Source organism: Barbus barbus, assembly GCF_936440315.1.
Source record: "Barbus barbus genome assembly, chromosome: 4".
Lineage (NCBI taxonomy): Eukaryota > Metazoa > Chordata > Actinopteri > Cypriniformes > Cyprinidae > Barbus > Barbus barbus.
The window spans coordinates 17,046,608-17,070,285 of record NC_136732.1 but is presented as its reverse complement, the minus strand read 5'-3'; the positions used below and the strand labels follow the sequence as shown (position 1 = coordinate 17,070,285).

At 38.0% G+C, this 23,678-nt stretch overlaps 1 protein-coding gene across 1 annotated transcript in view; it reads right to left on the bottom strand.

Annotated features, from left to right (window-relative positions):
• Positions 1 to 14,392, bottom strand: part of LOC306869165 (acid-sensing ion channel 2) — a gene marked incomplete at its 5' end in the record, with an annotated part of 448,337 nt that extends 433,945 nt beyond the window's left edge. Inside the window, one exon of the mRNA XM_079415799.1 lies at positions 13,787 to 14,392. Coding sequence (XP_079271925.1) covers positions 13,787 to 14,392 — 606 coding nt within the window. The remainder of the gene's footprint in view (positions 1 to 13,786) is intronic.
• Between the last annotated feature and the right edge of the window lie 9,286 nt (positions 14,393 to 23,678).

Here is a 23,678-nt window from a genome sequence, read left to right as displayed (position 1 = left end):
TTTCCTTCTCCGGTAGCCCGATCAATTTGAGATTCTATCGTCTTCCGTATCGCTCGATTTCCCGGCATCTTTCATTCAGCTCCTTGTTCTCTTTTGTCAGCCTATCCACTTGCACTTTGAGTTGAATTATTCCATTTTTATTTTCTGTCACCTCTTTTTCGTTATTCTGGATGCGCTGTTCAAAGTTTTCAAACTTTCTTTCGAATGCATCCAGCCTTTCCTCAAATCTTTGTGATAGAGTGTGAATAGCATCGTATAAGCTTTCCATGCTTATTTCTTTTGATTTATCTCTCCTCTTCAGTTTTTTGGGATTTGGACTCTGTAACGGAGTGTGGTCGCTCAGAGGTTTTGCCCTCTGCATCTCTTCTTCAACACATTCGTCAAAACATGCCTCACGTATCCCGTCCACGCTGTAGTCATGATCCTTTAAGCTATCTTGGTCCTGAGTATTAGCCATTTTTTTTCTTTTTCTAGTGTATTATTTTGTGCGTCTTTTCAAAAAGTGACTCACAATAGTCTTTTAAGAGTGTTGTTTACCTCACAATGGCTTGAGGGGTGACTGTTGTTCAAATTTAAGTATTTTGAATGTCAAAATCACTTTTTCTGTCGGACCCTGCGACTTTTGCGACTGCTCACTCCGCTATCTTGCTCCCCCCCTAGTCTCGCTACTTTTAATGAAGAAGATTGTGTGTTGAGCGTCTGCGACTTACTTTCAGGTTCATTCAGTTTGCGCGTCGCTTGCTTAAGAAATACTCCGCTACTCATCCGCGGTGATGCTTGTTGCATTGCGCTGTCATATCTGACTATAACATGCCATATAGCCTATAAAACGCTCTCACACGTCTATTATTTTAATATTATGGGAGGAGTAAAATTACCATATGTGGTTTCAACAACCAGATGCATTTACACTTGTCCGGTTTCGCCCAGACCACCTCCTGAAGTGGTTCGAGCGATTGGATTTATATCCATCTCGAATGCGTTTCGGACGGCATTTACACCTGGTCTTTTCAGGATCAGATAGCTATCCGATCAGGAAAAAATGCATGAAGTGACCAGGTGTAAACAGCCCCAAAGTGCAAGTGCAGAAAAGCCGTGTCTATTTCGTGCACAACTTGAACAAACTTCAACAGGTAAAGCTGTCAGCTCTGTGGATACTGGCAATATCGTCAACAATTCTCATTTATAATCATTACTAATATGGCTTCTTCTTATCGAGATCTTAGTCTATATGCTGTGTTCTGTTAATGCATGGACTTCCTGTTATTTGAAGCGCACTTGCCATCCAGTAATCGCATAAAGCTTTGTGCTGTCTTACTTTTTAATAAACAAAGTATCAGCTTTAAAATGCTACGAAATTCAAATGATGCGGTTTGGGTGCTCTTTAATGCGGACCACAAGCGCACACTTTCGGTAATATAAACACCAGTACCCCGCGTCCACACGGTCCGTGTATGCGTCCGGATCGCGCGAGCGGAGAGTATCGCACTTAATGCTCAGGCGCGATCTCTTTAGCACCTCAGTTAAAGCAGCAAGTGAACCCATTATATATTTCGATTTACTACTATAGTATGAAATGAACATGATCAAAAGTTATAGGCAATAAGAAAGCCTATAGTACAACTTACTGAAATGTTTTATGTAAAAGCTCATTCAGTGTTTCAAACTGAGGAAATGTATAAAGCTTGTAAACATTGCATTGTAATACATTTACCTCAGAATAACCACTCAGTGTCCATAAACTCATCAGTCAGCTAGAAAAATAATTATAAAGAGGAGCGTTTTGCTATATTTATGCGCTGTTGCATATTAATATTTTTACTTATTCTGTTGTACATGATTCAACTCCTCCTATAAAATTGCATTTTACTAATGAAGAAAAACAGACTGAATGTGTGAAAGACGTGACAACATTTATAGGATGTACTGAGGAGGAGCCCAAACTACACTCAGTTGCCAAGTGATGCTTATGGTCCATGATATTGGTACAGATTATGTGTAACGAACAATTCTTTGTGACCTGTATATTTCAAGTTGTAAAAGACATTTAATTCACACTTTAAGTGAACCTTAGTCCCCCGGTCGACCTGATCATCTACAAGATGGATTAAAATGCTGATAAAGCCTAGAAAAGATAAGACATAAACACATGACAAAATGATTGAAATGTTAAAATAGGGGGGAAAAATAAAATGATAATAATAAAATAAACCACTTTTATTCTGTGGCACCTAAAAAAATAATTTGGCGCCTAAGTTTTTCTTTTATAGGAGCCAATGGCTCCTTACTCGATTTTTTTGTCTGGAGCCCTGCTTTATCTCCATTTGAAATAGTGTAATAAAGAGAGTCAGGCAGTTTATGAGAGCGGTGTCCTGTGAGGCAGCTGTGTCCTGGATATAAAAAATCCTGTCCTGTCAGTGGAGCTTCTGGTTAAATTCCAGGTAAATAATTTTTTTCTTTAACTAGACTAATGTTTTCCAGAGCCGGTGCCAGTTTACATTTATAAAGCATAACAATGAGCTTCCAGTAGTAAAAAACCCATTGATTTTCTCCACAGAGATTTCAAAATTGTGTTTACAAGTCAAACTCTCAGTGAATATCTACACCAGGGCTGTCCAGACTCGGTCCTGGAGGGCCGGTGTCCTGCAGAGTTTAGCTCCAACTTGCCTCAACACACCTGCTTGGAAGCTACTATGCCTAGTAAGAGCTTGATTAGCTGCTTCAGGTGTGTTTAATTAGGGTTGGAGCTAAACTCTGCAGGACACCGGACCTCCAGGACTGAGTTTGGACACCCCTGATCTATACTATCAATAAATCCAAAAAAATCTGTTATTGTGACTCTCCATTATTGTGACAATAATCTGATGTCCCTACACTATCAACCTATTTTTTTTTTTATTTGAATATTTCGAAATACACCTAAAATATAGCTTGTTTTTATTCTTAAAATTGTTTTATACTGTAGAATTGTGGTTCTATCATTTGCAATTAGCTGATTAAATTCTATCATTCGCAAAGCTTCATTGGATCGGGGTTCATTCCAACAATCATCTCCTGTTTTGTCTTATTTTGTGTTTGAATCATGTAATTGACTAAATCCATGTAAACATCAATAGTGATTCACGCACAAAAGTTCTGTTTTTAATAATGGGGAAAAAGACAATTGTTTTGACTCGCATGTGATTAGTAAATACAGTAAAAGCATTGAGGTTTGGATAGTAGTTCATTCCCTGAAGTAGCCTACTCATTTTTCCAGTTTTGTTTAGTCTGATTCGTAACTCTTCAATGAAAGATTGTTTTTCAGGCCCTGAGGAGATGAGTGAGAAAAATACTTCCAGAACCAAGGCTGCTGAAAAAGTGGGCGGACACTGTTGGCTTGCGCTGTATTGCCTCATATATTGAAATTGCATCACAGCAGTTCCTTGCTTTGATAGGCTGGGAAAAAGGTAATAGGCAGGCACAGTCCCCTAAAGATTGATCTTCCATTTCCACTTTAAATGGGCCATCCTGAAACACATCAGAGCCCAAATCCCATCAGGCGATGCACTCAACATTAAATCTGTTGTTATATGCAGCACACTGTATCTACAGCCTATCGCAATGATCTTTTCTGCACTGATTTTCAGTGCTGGCACTCCACCACTGCTGAATCAACAGGGCCACGGTAAAAGAAAATAAATATTATTATGCCCAAGTTGTGGGAGTGAATTGAATGTAATGAGATAAACAGAATAGGTAGCACAAAATAATGGCAAGAAAACTAATTTACTGCATTGTGTTTCACACTACGATACACATGATTCACCAATAAATGAGCTGGTACTTTCAGTGAACTGTTCAAGGGATGGTTTCATAACAAATCATTCACTGAATGTACTCACTTACTGAACCACAAGCCATGTAACTTGAAATGAAGCATGAAATTATTTATGAACTAAAGTTCGTGAAACTTATATTACTTTACTATTGTTCATATGTTAATCATTATGTTCATCATATAATCATCATATGTTAATTGTTCATAGTATAGATCAGGGATGTCCAAACTCATGTGTACTATGGTCATTACTTTCAACAAAAAAAATCTAAAGCCAGTAATTGAAATTAAAATGAAATAATTATATGAATAATTAGAATATTATATGAAAACCTTAAACTTAAGAAAACTTTAGAATTAGAAATGCCACCTTGACAACTAACTGAAATAAAAGTTTAAGAATGAACATTTCTTTAAATAAATACATAAAAAACTACAATTTAAATAAAAATGAATATTAAAGATGAATATAAATATTAAAAAAGTAATAAAAAAGACAAAAGCACATCACAAAATGACAAAAAAAAAATTAAATGAAAATGAAAACTTAAAAATATTAAAATAAAAGCTAATTCATAACATAACTATGAATTACACCTCTACAACTTTAAATGTTACAAAAATAGTTTTTTTTTTTAATTGTTCAAATGTAAGACTTTTTAAGACCTACACAAATAAAATTAATACCATATGAGTGGGGTAGGGAAATGTCTATGGTAACATTTTAAACTGTAAAAAGCATGATTTAGGCCTACAGTTCAGTTTTCACATAAACACAATGTTTTATAAAATGATACAATTCCCATTCAAGCCTTTAAACCATTTTTTTATTAATTTAAAATTAAACATTTTCTAAATTTAAAACCCTCTTTAAAACCTTTTTTAAGGACCCTCAGAAACCCTGCATGTAGTTCATTTGAACTGCAATGTAGGTAAACCAGGGGCTCCCATGATATAAAAAGAACATTCTGTAGGAAACCTCCCCACCACACACATTTTTCCAACCTGTTTCAACACCTTTTCTTCTACTCTTCCTATGTCTTTTCCTTGCCTTTCTCTACTTTCCTTTCTCTGATTCCCACAGAATGAATGTAGGAGTCTGAATTGCCTGTCCACTTGTCTTTCAGTAGAAGGAAAAACCTTACAGCTCTTTTCAATCATCCCGCTCTCGTTTCTGTGAAAAGACTCTCTGAAGACAGACAGAAACTACGTATTAAAACAACCTCTCTCCTTTTTCCAGTCACAGGCTATTCTTAGCACATCACATGAGTGTGTTTATTGGCTGACAGCTTCAAATTAAACGCAGTGTGCTGATATAAGAATTGTTCAATTTCACCTGGCAATTACACAAGCATACAGAGACCCAGTAGCTCCCTGAAACAAAGAACTTATCTGGATCCATTTCTCAGACTAAAGGGAGCACAATGTGTGGTCCAAAGAAATTAATAAAGCTTTGAATCAACTTTGCCACACCTAAAGTTTCAAAATCCTTGCTTAGGAAATGTGCATGAATGGTTTTATAAGTTCAGACGTTAACAAGAAGCTCACATCCAACTCATGTCGAATGAACTGCAACGAAATAAACACCGAATTCATGCTGTCTAAAATGATGAATTAAGCTCCCTGAACAGCACTAAAAGAAGAAATGTTCTTTGTATATCTGAACAAGAATCGTTACATTTCTTTCTATTTACAACCCTAATCACAGCCCAGACCTTTAACTAGCCTACACTATAGAAATGTTTAACAGAGCAATAAAAAAATCCTTATTTGTCATTGTGAAATGTTCAGGAACATTACAATAGGTGGTACAGTGCACAGAAGCATATCAATAATGTTATTTTATACAGCTGAATAAAACACAATGTAAAAAAAAATATTTTATGCAATGCACTGTGTGTGACACAGGATGATCAAGATAAAGCAAGGATGAATTTTTCACGACTACAGCTCTGTGTGTGCTTTATGGCACACTTATCTTTAAAATGAAGGTGTGAGGGCTGGATTTAATTTAGAGCTGATCTTCAAAAACTCTAATTTAATCCTATTTCGTGAGGTGATTAAAGGAAAATAATCATCTAGAAAACAAAAAGAGCGCAGCTGGATCAGGCTTCCCTGCCTTCGGGGGATTGCTATTCAAGCAAGTGAAGATTGCTTGTTATTCTAAAAGGCCAACTCTTAAACTCAGCTGGATGAACAATGTGTGTAAAGATATTCCTGAATGGCACATCATCTTCAAATTAGTAGAGATGTGATCATCAAAGCCCAATTACAGCCCTAATCACACACAAACAAACACAAGACAACATTGCTACTACAAGGACATGAGAATGTCTGAAACATTACTTAGAGAATAAGCCCTATCGTCCTGGTTCTTAACTCTTTCTGAATTTATTTCTCGAGCTGATACTCACAAAAAAAGTTAAAACATTTACCCATTATGCAAGAAATGTCAGTTTCTTAACAGTATCTCACTTTTTGACATTCAAAACCCCTGCTGCTTACTACTTTATACCCCCTACTGCTTTAATATCTAGTTCCATTAGCAGCAGTGGAGTGGAACTGCTTTTTTCCCACTTAGACATCTCTCATCTTCACATACACATGGATTTCTATTTAGACAATTAAAATACATTTCGGCTGCTATTACTAGTCCTATTATGTAGTAGTGAAATTCCTTGTTATTGCACGTTGTTGTTGATGCTGCAATAATTAGTAACTGTGATGTGTAAAATGTTTACTAATTGTACAGTGATGATACCAGACTGTAATACTATGTGTTTTCGCATATCATAGTTCTAATAACTCAGTTGGTGGTTCCTGGAGAACCAATTTCTCCCTCAGGCCAATGTCCATTCACACCAGCAGCAGGAACTCTGAAGCAGCCGACAGCACCGTCTTTATTCTTGGCGTTTACAAACATCAGCAATTGATGAATGCAGGATGCCGCGATCTGAGCTGTTTTTATTGCGTGTCCTGGTTTTGTGGTAAGGGAGATGGAATATAAACGCGCAATTCACGCAATTAAAGGAGTGGGAAAATCTGACTAAATCCCCTAAGACAACTTGCAGTGTTACATATCATGACAATGCTGAACACAACGCTGCAAACAACAGGTAAATTCTGTTATCGCTGTTTTCCAAGTTCGTGGAGTAAATATTTTTACAGGCGTTTTAAAAATGCTGGGGAGCCGGTGTTTCGTATGCGTTTGGCCGATCAGCATACACTTGCATCACTGGTATTTCCTATAGAACGGTTTTAGACCCTACTAAGAAGGAGCTAATTTAGTTCCCCACGGAACTATGAAAAGAAACTATGAAAAGGTTCCTGCTGTGCGAATGCACCTATACTGTCATGTACCAAAACTAAATTATTAGACATGTACCATGGTATTTAGCTACATTGTCCAATAATGTTTCACAATCCTATCCTGACATTTATTCAAGGAACACCATACATAATACAAGGGAGGAAAAAAACAAGATAACATGGGCACAAATTAAAAATTTGTTCTCATTACTTTTTAATTTGTTCCCTTGTTTAAGGGAAATTGTGGCCACAATGTACCACTTCATTCCACAAATCGTGACCATGGTAGAGCGAATTAGTACAGCATGGTCGTGATTCGCCTAAAACACTGCTACAATTGAACTAAAACAGGAGTTAGAGTGACACAGAACAAGAGAAGAAAGAAGTGAACAAAAAATACACACACGCACTTTTAAAAGTGCTTCAAAGAACAGAACAGGAAGCTGTCGACATTGCAGGTGGCTCCTGAGAGCACTAAAAACTTTAGACCAAAACCGAGCATATAAATCCAGACAACAGTCTTACCATAGATAGAAAAGGCACCCCAGAGCTTCCTCCCTGGGCTATTTTCACTGATCCGTTTTGCTTTGTAAAGCTTATAAGCCTTGAGCAATTATCTGAGAAGATCTGAATAAAACTCCAGTGGCCCTGGCTTGTTTTACAAAAATTTAAAGTCATGGAGGAGGCCGCCAGCTCTTGCAACCCAAGGACTGTGTTAAATACAACTCTTGGCACTACACGAAAAAAGCACTATAAGAAAACAACACATTTTCCCCAACCGTCGACAGCAGTGAGAGCCCCGGAGCAGGGTCATTGCAGGATGTAAGTGAAAACTCAATACTCATGGCATCAGCATACTACAAATGAGTCACAGCAGAGAGGAGCACAGGAGGACACAGAGTCAAAATCACAGACAGCGCCACAGGGAAGCACTGTGACTCACCACATCTAAAATACACGATCGAAACCATATAATTACCGAGTGTTGTTGTGGTCAATACACAATCATACGAAGAATCAAAAAGATGGAAATGTTTACCAACATTACAGAGCGGTGGCTGTCCTCTCTCTTGCTGAGGTGTTGCATTCTGGGATGTGAAGGGAGCTTAAGACTTGCTGAATTCAATTTGTATTACTCTGCTCTGGCTGTAGATGATGGTGATAGAGGAAATAATACAAGAGGAATAAACCAGACTTTATTGATTCATCTTACCATTTTAGTTATCGGATCATATTAGAGCTTTTTATGTATCCATATCTGACAATATTGGATATTTAATTGTACATTTATTTTTACATCTAGTTCACCATTGCCGTCACTTAAAGCTTTTAATTTAATCACCATGTTAAGTGAAATCTTTTGCAAATCTTAAAATAATAAAATCCATTTTTCAAATTATCCAATTTTTATACTGCCTATATTTACTTTAAAAGAAAAAAAAAGCTAGTTTAGAGTTCAGTGATTTATTTTAACTTATTCAGACAACATAAATAAAACCCATTTATCAGTTATTGGCCATAACAAAAATAATTATCAGCTTATCTCCATCAGTCATAAATTTAATATAGATTTTTATTTTTTTTTTGACTGCACTCTTAAAAATAAAGGTTCTTTATTTGGCATTGATGGTTCAAAGAAGAATCTTTAACATTCAAGGAATTTTTCCACTACACAAAAAAAGATTCTTTATAGTGGAAAAATAAAAAAAATTAATTATGTTTTTCCACACAGGAATACTTTTTTTTGTTTTGTTTTGTTTTTTTAATAACTGTTTACTGAAAGGTTCTCTGGGAAACCAAAAATGGCTCTTCTATGGTATTGCTGCGAAAACCCCCTTTTGGAACCATTTTTGAGATTGTAGTCACAACTTTTCCAACATATCGCCGGCATTTACGCAACCATTTGCACAGTATCACTTCAATTTCACATGTAAATGAGGATGTCAGAACGGTCTCAGACGGGTAAAAATTCAGTCAAGCGCTGTCATTCGTGACCATTCGGATCTAAGATGTACTGTATATCACACAGCGTGACATAAAAGATAGTTGATATCACGCAGTCTGGCTTGGCTTTCACCCAACACTCAAATTATTCTCATATTGCCTGTAATTTCATAAGAAAGTCTAGATGCGACAGGAAACGATGGGTGAACCAATTGGGAATCGGAAAATGCAAGAGTCAAACTCTGGTCACCTGCACATAATCATCACTACACAACATGCCAGAGCATGTGCATGAATCATCAGGCCACATGTCCTACAAAGACTCATAAGATATGTCTAACCTTGTTTCATCACTAAAAAGTGATTATGAACAGCAGTAACTAAATACAAATTTTTAGTCTAAAGCCGCGTTCACACCAAGGATGGTAACTATAAAGATAACAATAAAGATTTAGTTCTAAAAAATCGTTCTCAATATTAAAGAATAGCAGAGGCCACACCACAACTATAACGATAAAGGCACAGAAAAACGATATTGTTGGATTCAGAAGGATTTTTCCAGCTGATGAATGATACAAACATTGACAGACAATAAGAATCCATCCTACTGTAATGAGCTCGAGAATTTAAAGCGGCAGGTGAGCGTGCGCTTAGAATAAACAGACGATATCGTTCGCTGGTGTGGACACTAATATCGTTATCTTTATAGTTAGCGTTCTTGGTGAGAACAGGCCTTAAAAATAGAAAAAGACTTGCTTGATAAAGTATTAACTGTTTTCAAAAATATTAGTGTTGATCCAGTGTTTTCAGCGTCTCAAAGGGGTTCAGTTCACAGTAAATGCAGTGAACTCCATCTCTGCATCTGTGAGTTTAACATGCATTTGGCAATTCAATGTGCTCCAGTTATGCCGTATTTTACATTTGCATCATTTCCTAAATTTTCGTGGACAGACGATTACAGCCATCACTACATTTGTAATGAAAAGTGTTTGTAAACCAGTAGTCACAGAAACATAAAAGGCTTCCCTGCTGTTTTTTAGTGAACATAAAAGCTTGAGGGTGTAACTGAAGATCTTAAGACAATTCTACTACTTCTGTGAAAACAAATAATATATGTATTTATTTATTTTAATTTCACAGTGCAGTTGTATTACAACTCAAATATTTTTCTGTAATAATCATAATAATATTAATATTATTTCATTATTAATGTATTATCATTATTGTAACTATAATATAATCACCCTCAGAGCTATCAGATCTGACCAATTTCAGACAACAGATTCATTTCATAAGAAAATACTTTGATTATGGTCAAAGGTCATTCAAATTGTATGTCCTTAATTTTGTGGCAGCTCTATATCATGGTATTGAAAAAAGTACAAATTAGTTACAAATTTCTAGTGAAAACACTTGTATTAACCTATAAGACCTACTCATAACACAAAAGTAGCACAGATATGAAACATGAAACTGCTGCTGGTTGACATTTTCTTCATTTCTTTTTCTTTTTCGATTCCATCCTCTCTAAGGGATAGCACACTCAAGCCCATGTTTGAGCAAAAAAAGCACTTATATTACAAAGAAAGTATGTCTTCATCCACTCTTGTGGAATCAGTATTAGTGTTTCTATATTCTTTAGTGCCATACTATTAGCATACATTAGCAACTACTGTATTAGCCCACATTCAGGGCAGAAGGAACATGCACACACAATACACATAATATCCTGTTCACGTTCGGCTCTGCATGTGAAGAATTTTATCAGGTCATGCCATACCAGACTCACTCCTGCCTTTGATATCTGCTGCCTACACGTGAAGCACTTATCTTTAAAATGGAGGAAATCTTCAAGGTAAAACAGCTTGCACAGCCATTTGATGTCCTGGCCTCTCAGTGTGTGATAACACACAGTCTGCCGGTGAACAGAGGGTCGTGACAATACAGCAAGGGCAATACAGTAATATAGACAGGATGTACATTTGACTCATGTGATAATATGTTCATTCTCTCTCTCACTCTCTGAAGATACATAAAGAGAAGCTTAATTCATTCTGGCTTCACAGTGGTTACAACCAAAGGAGTATATAATACCCAGAGAAAGATGTCTGTTAGCATTCCCAAACTGTAAAACATATCCTGTTAAATATACTGTTTAAAAAAAAAAAATAACTGAAGCTGTGTAGTTGCCAGAAATTCACAGTAAAATAGTATGGTGATAATGCTTCTTGTATTACAAAGTACTATTTTACAAATTATTATCATATATTTCATTAAGTGTTATAAGGTTCATTTACCAGTACTAAAATCACATTTTTACCTTAAAATGTACAGATATCCATCATTAAGTGGTAAAATATAAAACCACATGAATCAGGGTTCATTGTAAGTGGCCTGTACATAAAACATGGCCAAAACTCAAGATCCAATGCACAATGCTAAAATAATGCAAAATGCATTTACCAAACAGCAGAATATATTATTCAAATCACTTTAATGTACACTACCAATAACAAAAATGAGAAGAAAAAAAATAATAAAAGTTAATCATATGTGATGCATCACACAGGGACTTCTAGAAATGTCCTTTTACATTTTTCATTGTAAATTATAGACATATAGGCCTACATAATGCAATGGTCATTCATTTACAGTTTTCACCGTAAGGTAACTTAATTAACAGGATTTTACAGTAGCGTTTTTACAGTTTTATCTGTAACAATTACTAATATTTTTCCATGCATCTTAATGGTCATTACTTACATTACTGAAAGTATCTGATCGTCTAAACAATTATTTGAGCTGTAAATTTCATGTGACTTAAATACTCATTATAAAAATACTCATAGGCTAATGGCACCACAAGAACAGGCCCACAGTCCCTCGACTAGCACCTGAACTCAATTTAACTTCAATACATTTTTCAGCAGTGTAACAACATCTTGGCTATTTTCAAAATATTAAATAAATATACAAAAGTACAAAATACAAGCTACTTTACTCCAAAAAAAAGTCACAAGGCATCTGAAGCAATCATTAAACATACTCTCCCATAAAGTCTCTCTCTCTCCTGAAGTCCAATTCATTTTAACAAATTGTTTTTTTTCGCACAGTTCATTTCAATTAACTGGTTCAAACTGTGTTAAAAACTGTGGTTCATCATTACTAGTTAAATAAGAGTTGTTTTCAACTTTGTCTCCCATTAGCTGTATTTATAGTAAATTATTCAATACAATTTAATGCTTAAATAATCGTTCCAAATTATTGCTTCATCCTTAATTGAGTTCCTCACTGTTTTTGTATCAGATACTGCCACATATTCCAAAATTATTCCGATACAAAAAATGCCCCTTAAATAGCTTCAATGTAGAGAGCTACTTTTTGTTAGAAACCAGGAAGAACACTGTAATGCCTGTTTGCTGCAAACACTGACTCATACTGTACATCATCAGTGAAAACAAGAAGAGACAGCACAAACCAACAGAAAGCAAGCTGGTACATGGCGTGTGTGTAAGTTAGTTTATAATGTGCTTGTGTGCGGTTCGAAGCACTGAGAGCCCACGTGTAGCGACTGAGGTGGGAAAAAACAGACCTCAACCCCTGAGGAGAACAGCAGCATTCCAACTGAGTATCACACCAGCTATCATCCCTCATCATCTCAGCCTTCAGTGCTGAGAAAAACACATTCTTCACACACAGCTGCGGCCAGCATTTACATTTTCACTCCACTAAACCACTAAAACTACTTTAACCAGTTCGAGAATATCCTAGAGTGACAGTTTTCTTGAAATATTTAGAACAACAACTAGTGGTCAATTTCATTTCTGATGTATAAAAGTAAATGGCTCTGTCTCACAAACCATTTCTTGTTGCCGTAGGCATGCTGCTGATGCCGAGGCTGCTTCAATTTGTAGTTAGCAAATAATACATTCCAAAGATACTTTGAAATGGTTTTGTTTGGGTCTTTTGTGGCCAAAATGCATTGCGATTAGCTCAGCGAAAAATGTGGACAAAGGATCGAGGGAGATGCTGATAATAGCTACATAAAAAAAAGAGTTGTTTTATTCCAGAATAATTAGCAGGCTACATGTAAACAGCAGAACGAGACGAGAGCGTCAGCGAGTCTCATGAGGACCAGAACATGTCTGAGTGGCTGTTAAGAAAGTTGCTGTCTGTGAAGATCAGTGGCTTATGAGATTCTGTTTCAGTTATGAAGCAGTTTATGTAGGCGGAAGCCATCAGCGGTTGGTTTTGAGACAGAGCCATTATGTCTTAAACATAATTTCTGGAGAAAACCAGTTCCTAAGGTAGAAACTGTTCCGAATCCTTGTAGCATTTTGGAAAGAGATGCAACGAATCCTAGACATTCAACACATTATCAATCAGCCCATCACATTACATTAAAACAGAATCACAGTTAAGATGAAAACAGTGTACTATAGAGTGAAAACAAGCTGCACACAGAGTCAGAGAGTAGCTTAATAGAGTAGTAAAACTCTTCACTCCACAGCTTAGCATACAGAACTTCACCATCAGCAAGAATCAATATCATCATTTCTTTACAAACCTTTGAAACAGCTGAACGACAAGGATAATCTTTAAAGCTAACAACACTGAGCCCATAATGCTTTAGTCCACAACAGCAGAACACATTTTTTCCAGGTCTAGCGAGCCTCAAAAAATACCTTATGAAAGAAACACCTTGCAGAAACTCACCGTTTTGAAGTCCTGGTGGCTGCACTCCTGGCCCTGGAACCGGCAGTAGAGCATCATCTCCTTCAGGTCGTGGCCCACTCGTTCAGTGAACTCCCGCATGCTGAAGGGCTTGGGCCGGTAGTTAGTGAAGTTGGATTTCTCTGTGAGAAAGGCCAGCACGTGGGGCTCGGCCAGGTGCGGCTCAGGGATCTGCAGATGCACATCCAGCAGGGCCAACAGTTCCCCGGCGTGGTAGAGGTCATTCTGCGTGATACGCGTGAAACGGTAGGAGTTCAGATTACAGACGGTGACTGCGGGAAACACCAGGCTGCCAGAAACCATAGCATCCACACTTGTGACGTGGGGGTAGGAGAGGAAGTAAGCCAGCCGTTCGGTGCTCTCCAGGACCAGTAGGACCAGGCTGGCCAGCAAGGCCACGCTCCAGAGCAGACGGCGTGAAGTGGAGCGGTGAGAGGAGGAGGAGGAGTAGGGGAAGATGAAGCGTAAACCATGCAGGCTGCTTCGATGGGCGAAGGACTGCCAAGACGTGGGGTCTCCCAGGCTCCCCATGCCTCCGCTTTCAGTCTCGCGGCTGGCCTCGCTTCCACAGCCCTCCTTCAGGTCCATCACTGACATGCACACACCTGCAGGCAGACACACAGTGATTGTCAGCTTAAGCCCAGGCACCTTCTGGCATCTGATTATGGCTATATTTCACTTCATTAGAGTTTCACAGACACATCAATAATATATCAAGGAATACAGAGTCTTTCTTGAAGCGGCGGGTTTGACACAAACATGAAGGGACACAGTGACACTGCAAGGCTTTATGAAAAAACATAAAACTGAATGTAGACACCAGTGAGAGAGAGGATTTATATAACATGAACTCTACTGACCAGAGAAGCTGAAACAATTTTAGACACAGAAAGAAGAAAGAAAGAGGAAAGATGGAAGGAAAGAGAGAAAGACAGGACAGAAAGATATGATGGATGAAAGAGAAGAAGGAAAGAAAATGAGAGAGAAGGAAAAAGGCAAGAAGGAAGGCAGGCAGGAAGTAAGGAGAGAAGGAAGGAAAGAGAAAGATGGGAGGGAAGGAAGGAAGGAAGGAAGGAAGGAAGGAAGGAAGGAAGGAAGGAAGGAAGGAAGGAGAAAGATGGGATATAAAAAGGAAAGAGAAGGAAGGAGAAAGGCGGGAGGGAAGGAAGGAAGATGGGATGTAAGAAAGAAGAAGGAAGGAAAATTAGAGAAAATGAAGAATAAGAAGGTAAGAAGGAAGGCGGGCAGGAAGTAAGGAGAGAAGGAAGGAAGGATGGGACAAAGGTGAAAAAGATTGGGTGGAAGGAAGAAGGCAAGCAAACAAGAAAGGAAGATAGCAAGGAAGGAGAAAGACGGGATAGAAGGAAGGAAGGAGACATATGGGAGGGAAGAAATGAAGGCAGAGAGGAAGAAAAGAGGAAAGATGGGGAGAAAGATGGGATTAAATAAATAAAGTGGAAGGAAGGAAGCAATGAGAGGAAGAATAAGAAGGATAGGAAGGAAGGAAAATGACAATGAAATGAAAATAAAGATGAAGCAAAAAGAAAGGAAAACGAGAGAGAAGAGAGGAAGGTGAAAATGATGGCATGGAAGGAAGGAAGCAAGGAAAGAGAAAGAAAGATTGGAAGAAAGCAGAAAGGACGCAAATGAAGAAGGTATGAAGAAATGATGAAAATACATGAGAAAAGAAAAAATAATTTCAGCAGATATACACTAACACATGCTCAGACAGAAACACATCAAGGTACACAGACCCCCTGACATCATAGCCAAACTGTCTCCTGTCCAATCAGAGAGAACGACACACATACAGAGAGAAAGACAGGGTCCATTGAACACTAGTAGTCAGAGCTGCTCCTATAAATAAATATCAGGTTGGACCACACATCACACACACACACACACACACACACATCACTGAGTGAAGGAAGAACAGATCTTGCTCCAGTTAAGCAGTGTGAGAGGGTGGCAATGGAGTGGAAGATGCTGCCCAAGGGTTTCCCTCCGTCTGTCTCTCCACCCACTCCATCATTTCAGCCCCTCCAAATGCCAGGATCCTCGTTCTCTATACCATTTCCTCTTTTTACATCTAGAAATCTCACTAACTTTCTCTCACTTGTTTAAAAGATGTTAAGACAATAAGCAAAAACAGTGTACATTTCTGAAACAAGTTTGGCAATATAGTATTACTACTTAAGAGCCATGCCAATAAAGCAATTTAAACTAAGATGAAAAATGAAAAGCAAATAGTACAAAGCTTAAAAACTATCCCATCCCCCATAAACACATACACACACGGTCACTGGACATCCAAAGGCGATTCTTAGCACCTCACGTAGCCAAACGACACAACATCCAGCCGTACATGAGTGTGTGTGTGTGTGTGTGTGTGTGTGTGTGTGAGAGAGAGAGAGAGAGAGAGAGAGAGGCAGAGGGAGGCGGGTCAGAGAGGGCTGGAGAAGATGTTGTCGTTGATCCTGAGTCGTAAACGCGAGCTTTTCCTATCGTGCTTCCCGCGCTAGTCCAACCAAACCATCACGCGTCCGGTGCTTCACGCTCCTCGCCGTATCCACGCGAGCGACAAGTCAGCCGGTAAAGATGTGAGATACCCGCACACTTTCACATGTAAAAAACACAAACTGAGGTAAAGAGAGAGAGAGAGTGGCTCGTTCGCTCTTGCTCTTCACGAAACGCTGTGCCGTCTTTCCTCTCTCGCGCTCGCTTTTCTCTCCTCTCCTCCCGCGTGCGTTCATACTCCACTCCTCTCCGCTTAGAGCGTGATGGATGGATACAAGAAGCAGATTGTGGTTAAAAGGAGGAACGGGGAGACTGGAAAGAATCAAATACGAGAAAGGGGAGAGGAAGGGAACAGAGATTGAGAAAAGGGGGGGAGATGACAGATACTGTATTTGGTGCCCGGCGGGCGACTGCACTGACATCACACTGAAAATGTGTAATGAAAACTGTGGGGCATCTTTAAGTTTAATGCTTGCGTGTGCACAACATTCAAGACACAAACACTTGAGGGAGGGGGACTGAGAAAAGCAATATAACTGAAAGAGATAGACAAGAAAAAAGAGAGATATAAAAACAGGGATGTAGAAGAGAGTGAGATGCTACAAGTGTGTGTTGTAATGCAAGCAGACAGGACGAGAGAGAGAGAGAGAGAGAGAGAGAGAGAAAGCACAGAGACTGTGAGATGAAAAATAAGATGACAGCAAGAGCTGAATTTGGAGGAAAGTAAGGATTTGCCAGAAGGGGATAAAAATAAAATTTAAATGGATGAGAGCAGCTGGTGAAAAATTTGACATATACAAAAATGTATATGTCATTCCTCCGTCTCCGAGCTCCACTGTAGAAGATAATTCTACAATGTTTTTTGCATTTATTTCTCCTTCCATCTCTCCTCCTGACAGTCATGTAGTGTGACTTTTCGGAAATGACATCGTCTACGCCATGTTTTTCATGGCTCATCTGGCTGCAAACGCCAGACTGCATTAAGACAGCAGAGCCTGAGGAACTGGACGGCTACTTGAGCTCTCGTCACCTCTCATAAACCTTCCCACATCAAGCAGACGAGACAGAAAGAAGCTTGTTTTATCTTTCACAACAGACCGTAAATGTCTTTCTCTGTTTCATTGTTGTTGTTGTTTTTTTTTCTTGGTTAGGTGAGGTGGAGAAAATGTTCCTCTCTATTTCATTGCCCTTGACACCCATTTCATTCTCCCTCTCCCTCATCAGTCTCTCTCTCTCGCACACTTTCATTCCCTCATTCCAGTTCCCTGATTTTCTCATCCGTTTCGGCCCTGGGTACGCAGATGTGAGGAACAGAGAAGGGGAACGAGCAAAGAGGTAATTTATGAACCTCTGCAAATACATTTACGCAAAATGGGTGTACAGGACACACACACACACACAAACACACACAGCTCTGATTCTAGGAGAGGAGAGCGTTTGGCACACAGATCAATATGCAAGGCTGGAACTTCATACTGGAACTCTGACAGCCTGTAATGACACGAGCTCAGCTAAAGCTGTTTGGAAGAGTAAAGGGGATAAAGGAGACAGTCATGACCTGACAGAAAAATTCATACTGCCTGAAGCATCATGTCCATTCACCCGAATGGATATTAAATGTAACTTTCAAAACCAAATTACGGTATCTTCCAAAAAAAACTCCTACCAACCCAACTTTTTTCACTTAATTAAAAAAAATAAATAATAATTATTAAAAATTTTAAATAATTGTGCATGTTAATTTATGTTTTTGAATTTTTAGGGGGGTAAAATAGTAATATTGTGAACGTAAAATACATTTGTACATAATATACATAAATTACATCTCTTCTATTTTAATGTAAATTAAATGCAATACAAACCTGTGATGGCAAAGCTTAATTTTCTAACAGGCATTACTCCAGTCTTCAGTGTCACATGATCCTTCAGAAATCATTCTGTGCTGCCAAATATTTATGTGGAAACATGATACATTTTTATTTTCAAGATCCTTAGATGAATCAAAAGTTCAAACAGATGTTTTGTAACAAATAAATGTATTTACTGTCACTTTTGTTCAATTTAATGTCTCTGCCGAGTAAAAAAAGCTAACCCCAAACTTTGACCTGTCTAACATTCTATGGCAAACATCACTCAATCACAAATGTCAGTTCAATCAATTTGCACCTTCCATAAATCATGTTCACCCTCACATCTCTCAAAACTTGTATGACTTTTTTCCTGTATGACATTAAAGCAGCATTTTCCATTCAACAATAATGAATGGTAATTAATGGCTGTCAAGTTCAACTGCAATTTTGGTTGGATTATTTAAAAATGATTAGATCAGATTCCTTTTTTATACTAAATAAAAATGTATCAGTAGCTTTCTCATCTCATATTCACCGGTAAATCTATTTTTTTATTCCCCCATTTGTATTTGCTCACCAAGTGACCCTGAACTAGCACTGGTGCCCCTTCAAAAAAAAAAAAAAAAAAAGCAATGACACCCATACCCATTGCCATATGGTCCACAAAGAATGACAGCACATTGACACTACACTTCACATTGTAACTTTGATCCTTTTTTTATTTTATTTTATTTTACTTTTTTAAGATATTGAGATGACACTCATGTACTGATTCTGGCGCATGTTAAAATTCTAATAAAAAAGATCTTTGGCTATTCTGCTGTATCTCACTGATTTTTTTCATTATCTTGCGCCACAAAAATGAATATTTGTTTTCAACTAGTTAAATGTCACAACATCAGATTTTTCACTACTTGTCTAAAAGAATTCACGATAATTATTTATTGCAATATCTATAGAAATCTTTAAAAAATGCTATAAATCAAATACATCCATACTTAAATTTTGTGTTTTATTTATTTTATTTCATTTAATTTTTTGGGCCAATGAATCACACCATTGCATACAAAAGGAACAATTACACTTTCAAATTTGAAATAACTTCTGTCTGTGAACGGATGTGACTTCTTATTACAGAATGAGAGATTTTATTATTTTAATAGTATTCTATACCATGATAAATCAATGTCAATTAGCATTGCATTATAAATATCCTAATCAATACCCGAGATGGCTTGAACACAGATAAACCTTACACTGTCGCAATCGTGTGCTAATTCTCCTCATATATAATCAAACCGTCTCTAACTGCATTTTATTTAGCTACAGATAGCCGATGATGTGTTTGTCCATATAAGGGATTTCCTGGAGCATCATAAGTTATTACTCATGTGAGTCTCATCTGTGGACTTTCTTCACAAAGGTGCCCTCCGGCGTCGAGTATGAATGAAACAAATTATATATATATGAGTTTAGCGCTCCATACAGCTCGCACCATCCCATTTAGGGTAAACATAGAAAGAAATACAAAACGTGCAGGGCTGGGGGTACTCCAGGACAGGTTTGAAAACCACTGCTCTAGTGGATGATAATTGTAACAGTTTCTCTGAGTTTGAAGACAGAAGCTGTTTTCTTCACAGATACCTGTTATTTTCAAGAAGTACAAAATAACAGCAAGTTGACAGCAGGCAGCATCACTCACATAACTCTTAACCAGTGGACTGTAGGCTACATCACAAGACCTTAAGTAAGAACTGACCTGTCTTTGAATGATTTAGATTAGCAGATTAACCAAGTACTTCATCTAACAGAAAGACATAAATTCACAGTTCAGCAGGGGGAAATAAATAAATACAGGATTTATTTATAAACTTGGCACTTTCAAACAGGCAAGATGGGAGTAAGGTATTCTAATCAATTCCGAAGAGTTGGGTGATTGATCCTTCAAGTGTCTCCAACAATCAACGGCTTTTCAAACTGACAGAAGACCCGATACTGATTAAATCTGGCTTCCGTTCAATTGTCAGTTAATTACTCGTGGCAAATTACTAAGAACTAAAGAAAAGGGATGGAACAGTAGTAACGTCTTTATGGACTGGAGCTAAAGACCTTGTGGAGGCACATTAGCCTCAGCAATGACTCAGAAACACACTTCAATCCAAGTCTAATCATTAGTGCGCATGTCGCCCCCTAGTGACTGATACACATCCTACAGCACACATTCATACTTCAAATTTCTCTCTAGAAGAGATTATTGGGGTGATTCATCTGACAGAAGATAGACAAGCCAAGAGCGCTGAGGATAAGCGAACAAATCTCTAATTTTATCAAAGAAATGAAATAAGTCGAAGTAATATGCCTATTTATCCCTTTAGTATAGAAATTAACACGGGGAAAGAGTCCAAATGAAAGAGGACATATTAGAAACGATGGCTGTAATTTTACATCTGCTGATAATCCCTATCCTCCATCACTCACATATGCCATTCACAGCTCGTCTCGCAACAATATCTCTGTGGAGGCACCGATATTGCTGACAGCCGCAGGGCTTCCAGACAGTTAATGACTTAATGAAGTGAAGAAGGCAAGGTCCCTGTGCCCCCTCGAGCTGCAGTAATGAGCAAAGTTTAAACATGGATTACTCCTCCTCTGGGCCCTGGATAAAACTCACATTCATTCTCCAAGTAACAAGAGACTGATCTGTGACATGCTGACAGATTAGATCAAATCCAGTCTTTGTTCTGAGCTCAATACGAAAGCAGTGTCAAACTCAAGAACAGGTTTATTAATGGATGAAAATGCCTGTGAGAATTTCAAAGTTCAAATCAAAAGCGGTTAAAGTTGCCTTTAGCTATTTAAAGATGACATTGCTCTTGATGAAACGTGCAAAGCTTCTGGAGGCAGATTAATTAAATACTAGTAAATAATAGTCAGGTAAAGTAAATCTGCACCTGCTAAATCACATATTACTGAAGATGGTGAGATATTGATCCATTGCAACTGTACAAAGTTTGATTAATAAGAAAAAATAAATATGGTAAAATAGGGGAAGTTGCCCCCTTTAAGAACAATGTGCATTTATTTTAAAGTTGTAAGATATTCAGAAATGTATCTGGTGATACAGCAACCAATGTTATATAGAATCACTCACTCATTTGGTAATTGCATTTTGACAGTTTGTTTGAATAATCCTAGTAAAAGAGATTCATTGAAAAGGTAAATTTATTAATGACCTATATACAGTATCTCACAGAAGTGAGTACATCCCTCACATTTTTGTAAATATTTTATTATATCTTTTCATGTGACAACACTGAAGAAATGGCTCTTTGCTACAATGTAAAGTAGTGAGTGTACAGCTTGTATAACAGTGTAAATTTGCTGTCCCCTCAAAATAACCCAACACAGCCATTAATGTCTAAACCGCTGGCCACAAAATTGAGTACACTCCTAAGTGAAAATGTCCAAATTAGGCCCAATTGGCCATTTTCTCTCCCCGGTGTCATGTGACTCGTTAGTGTTACAAGGTCTCAGGTGTGAATGGGGAACAGGTGTGTTAAATTTGGTGTTATCACTCTCACTGGCTGTGTCCAAATTCAGGGTCTGCATCCTTCGGAGTACTCATTTGAAGGATGTTACGTCACAGCGCCGCGACGAAGGCTGTCCAAATTCGTAGGATCCTTCAAATGCGGCCCACAAATACGTCCTCCTTTTCCCCGAATTGGAAGGATGGGTGTGGTGGATCCTTTCCCGTCCTACCTATCCCATAATTCTTTTCGGCAGAGCGTAATGGCGGACGAAGCGAGCGGTAGCGGACTGGGAGAGGAGTTTCTCTGACAAAACAAGCTAAAGTTTATGCTTCGGCTCAATGAATTTGTAGGAGAAATTAGTAGAATACTTAAAAACAAATAAAAATAGGCTATAATGGCTTACCTGGATGTGACTGTCTTGTAGTCTGATATAAAAAACTCTCCGACAACGAGCAAAGAAAGTATTTAATTTATTTAATTGCTTTATTTCTTCCAAAATAATTAAAATGAGGAGAATAACTCTGTTTGTCCATTTTCCCGCTTCTTGCTTGGCGCTGTCACGGTTGCTAGGCGACAGGATATGAGCAACGGGTAAGGGAGGGAACTGAAAGAAGGGTAGGCTGTCCAAATTCACAAACACCGACTTCCGGGTTTTGCGGACCTCGGAGGATCCCTCCTCCTTCAACCAGGTAGGAAGGATCCTAAGGAGGATGCAGACCCTGAATTTGGACACAGCCACTCTCTCATACTGGTCACTGGAAGTTCAACATGGCACCTCATGGCAAAGAACTCTCTGAGGATCTGAAAAAAAGAATTGTTGCTCTACATAAAGATGGCGTAGGCTATAAGATTGCCAAGACCCTGAAACTGAGCAGCAGCACGGTGACCAAGACCATACAGCGGTTTAACAGGATAGGTTCCACTCAGAACAGGCCTCGCCATGGTCGACCAAAGAAGTTGAGTGCACATGCTCAGCGTCATATCCAGAGGTTGTGTTTGGGAAATATAAGTATGAGTGCTGCCAGCATTGCTGCAAAGGTTGAAGAGGTGGGGGGTCAGCCTGTCAGTGCTTAGACCATACGCCGCACACTAAAGAGACCTGTAGCATCAAATTTGAAATGAGCTCATTTAGTGGATAAAAGTGTAAAATTAGTCAGTTTAAAATTTGATGTTCTAATGTGAATAAAATATTGGTTCATGTGATTTGAAAGTCTTTTAGTTTTCATTTCATTCAAATTTAAAAAACGTCCCAAAATTTTAAGAATTCGGGTTCTACATTATATATATATATATATATATATATATATATATATATATATATATATATATAGATATACATATACACGCACACACACACAGACATGTACACGTCGTACGGCTATAAAAATCCCCAGCTAATGAATTTTACTCTCCTCTACCTCAAATAATACGTTATGCCTAGAGGACAGGAGGATTAATATTTAATCAATTAATTATTCTACACAAGGTCCACCAGGGAAGACTGAATAAGTAATTGCACCTTCATTACTTTATAAATCACTCACAGTGAATAAACCTAATCTAGAAATCAATAATACACAGAGCGACATGCTGTTGAGACTGTGAGACCAAGACAGTACAGAGCAATTTATAAAATATGAAAATTAATCAAGACAGGTAAAAATGTGAATTAAAAGATAGCGGTGAAAGACAAAGAAACTGGCAGGGACTTCCAATTATAATCAATGAAACTATCAAATAATGTAAACCACTCAAGACGTCTTGCGGAAAGACATGGAAAAGCTTTTAAACAGCGTGAACAAACACCATTATGCCAGCCACTCTGCTAGTGCATCAAAAGTGACTAATTACGCCATTTGAGTCCTTTAAGGGGGAATCCAGCTGGCAAACTGTAGCCTTAATGGCTGATTTAAATTCACAAGGAAAGCTTGGCACAAAAAAAAACCCATCAGATTACTGGTTAACTTCAGCATGAAA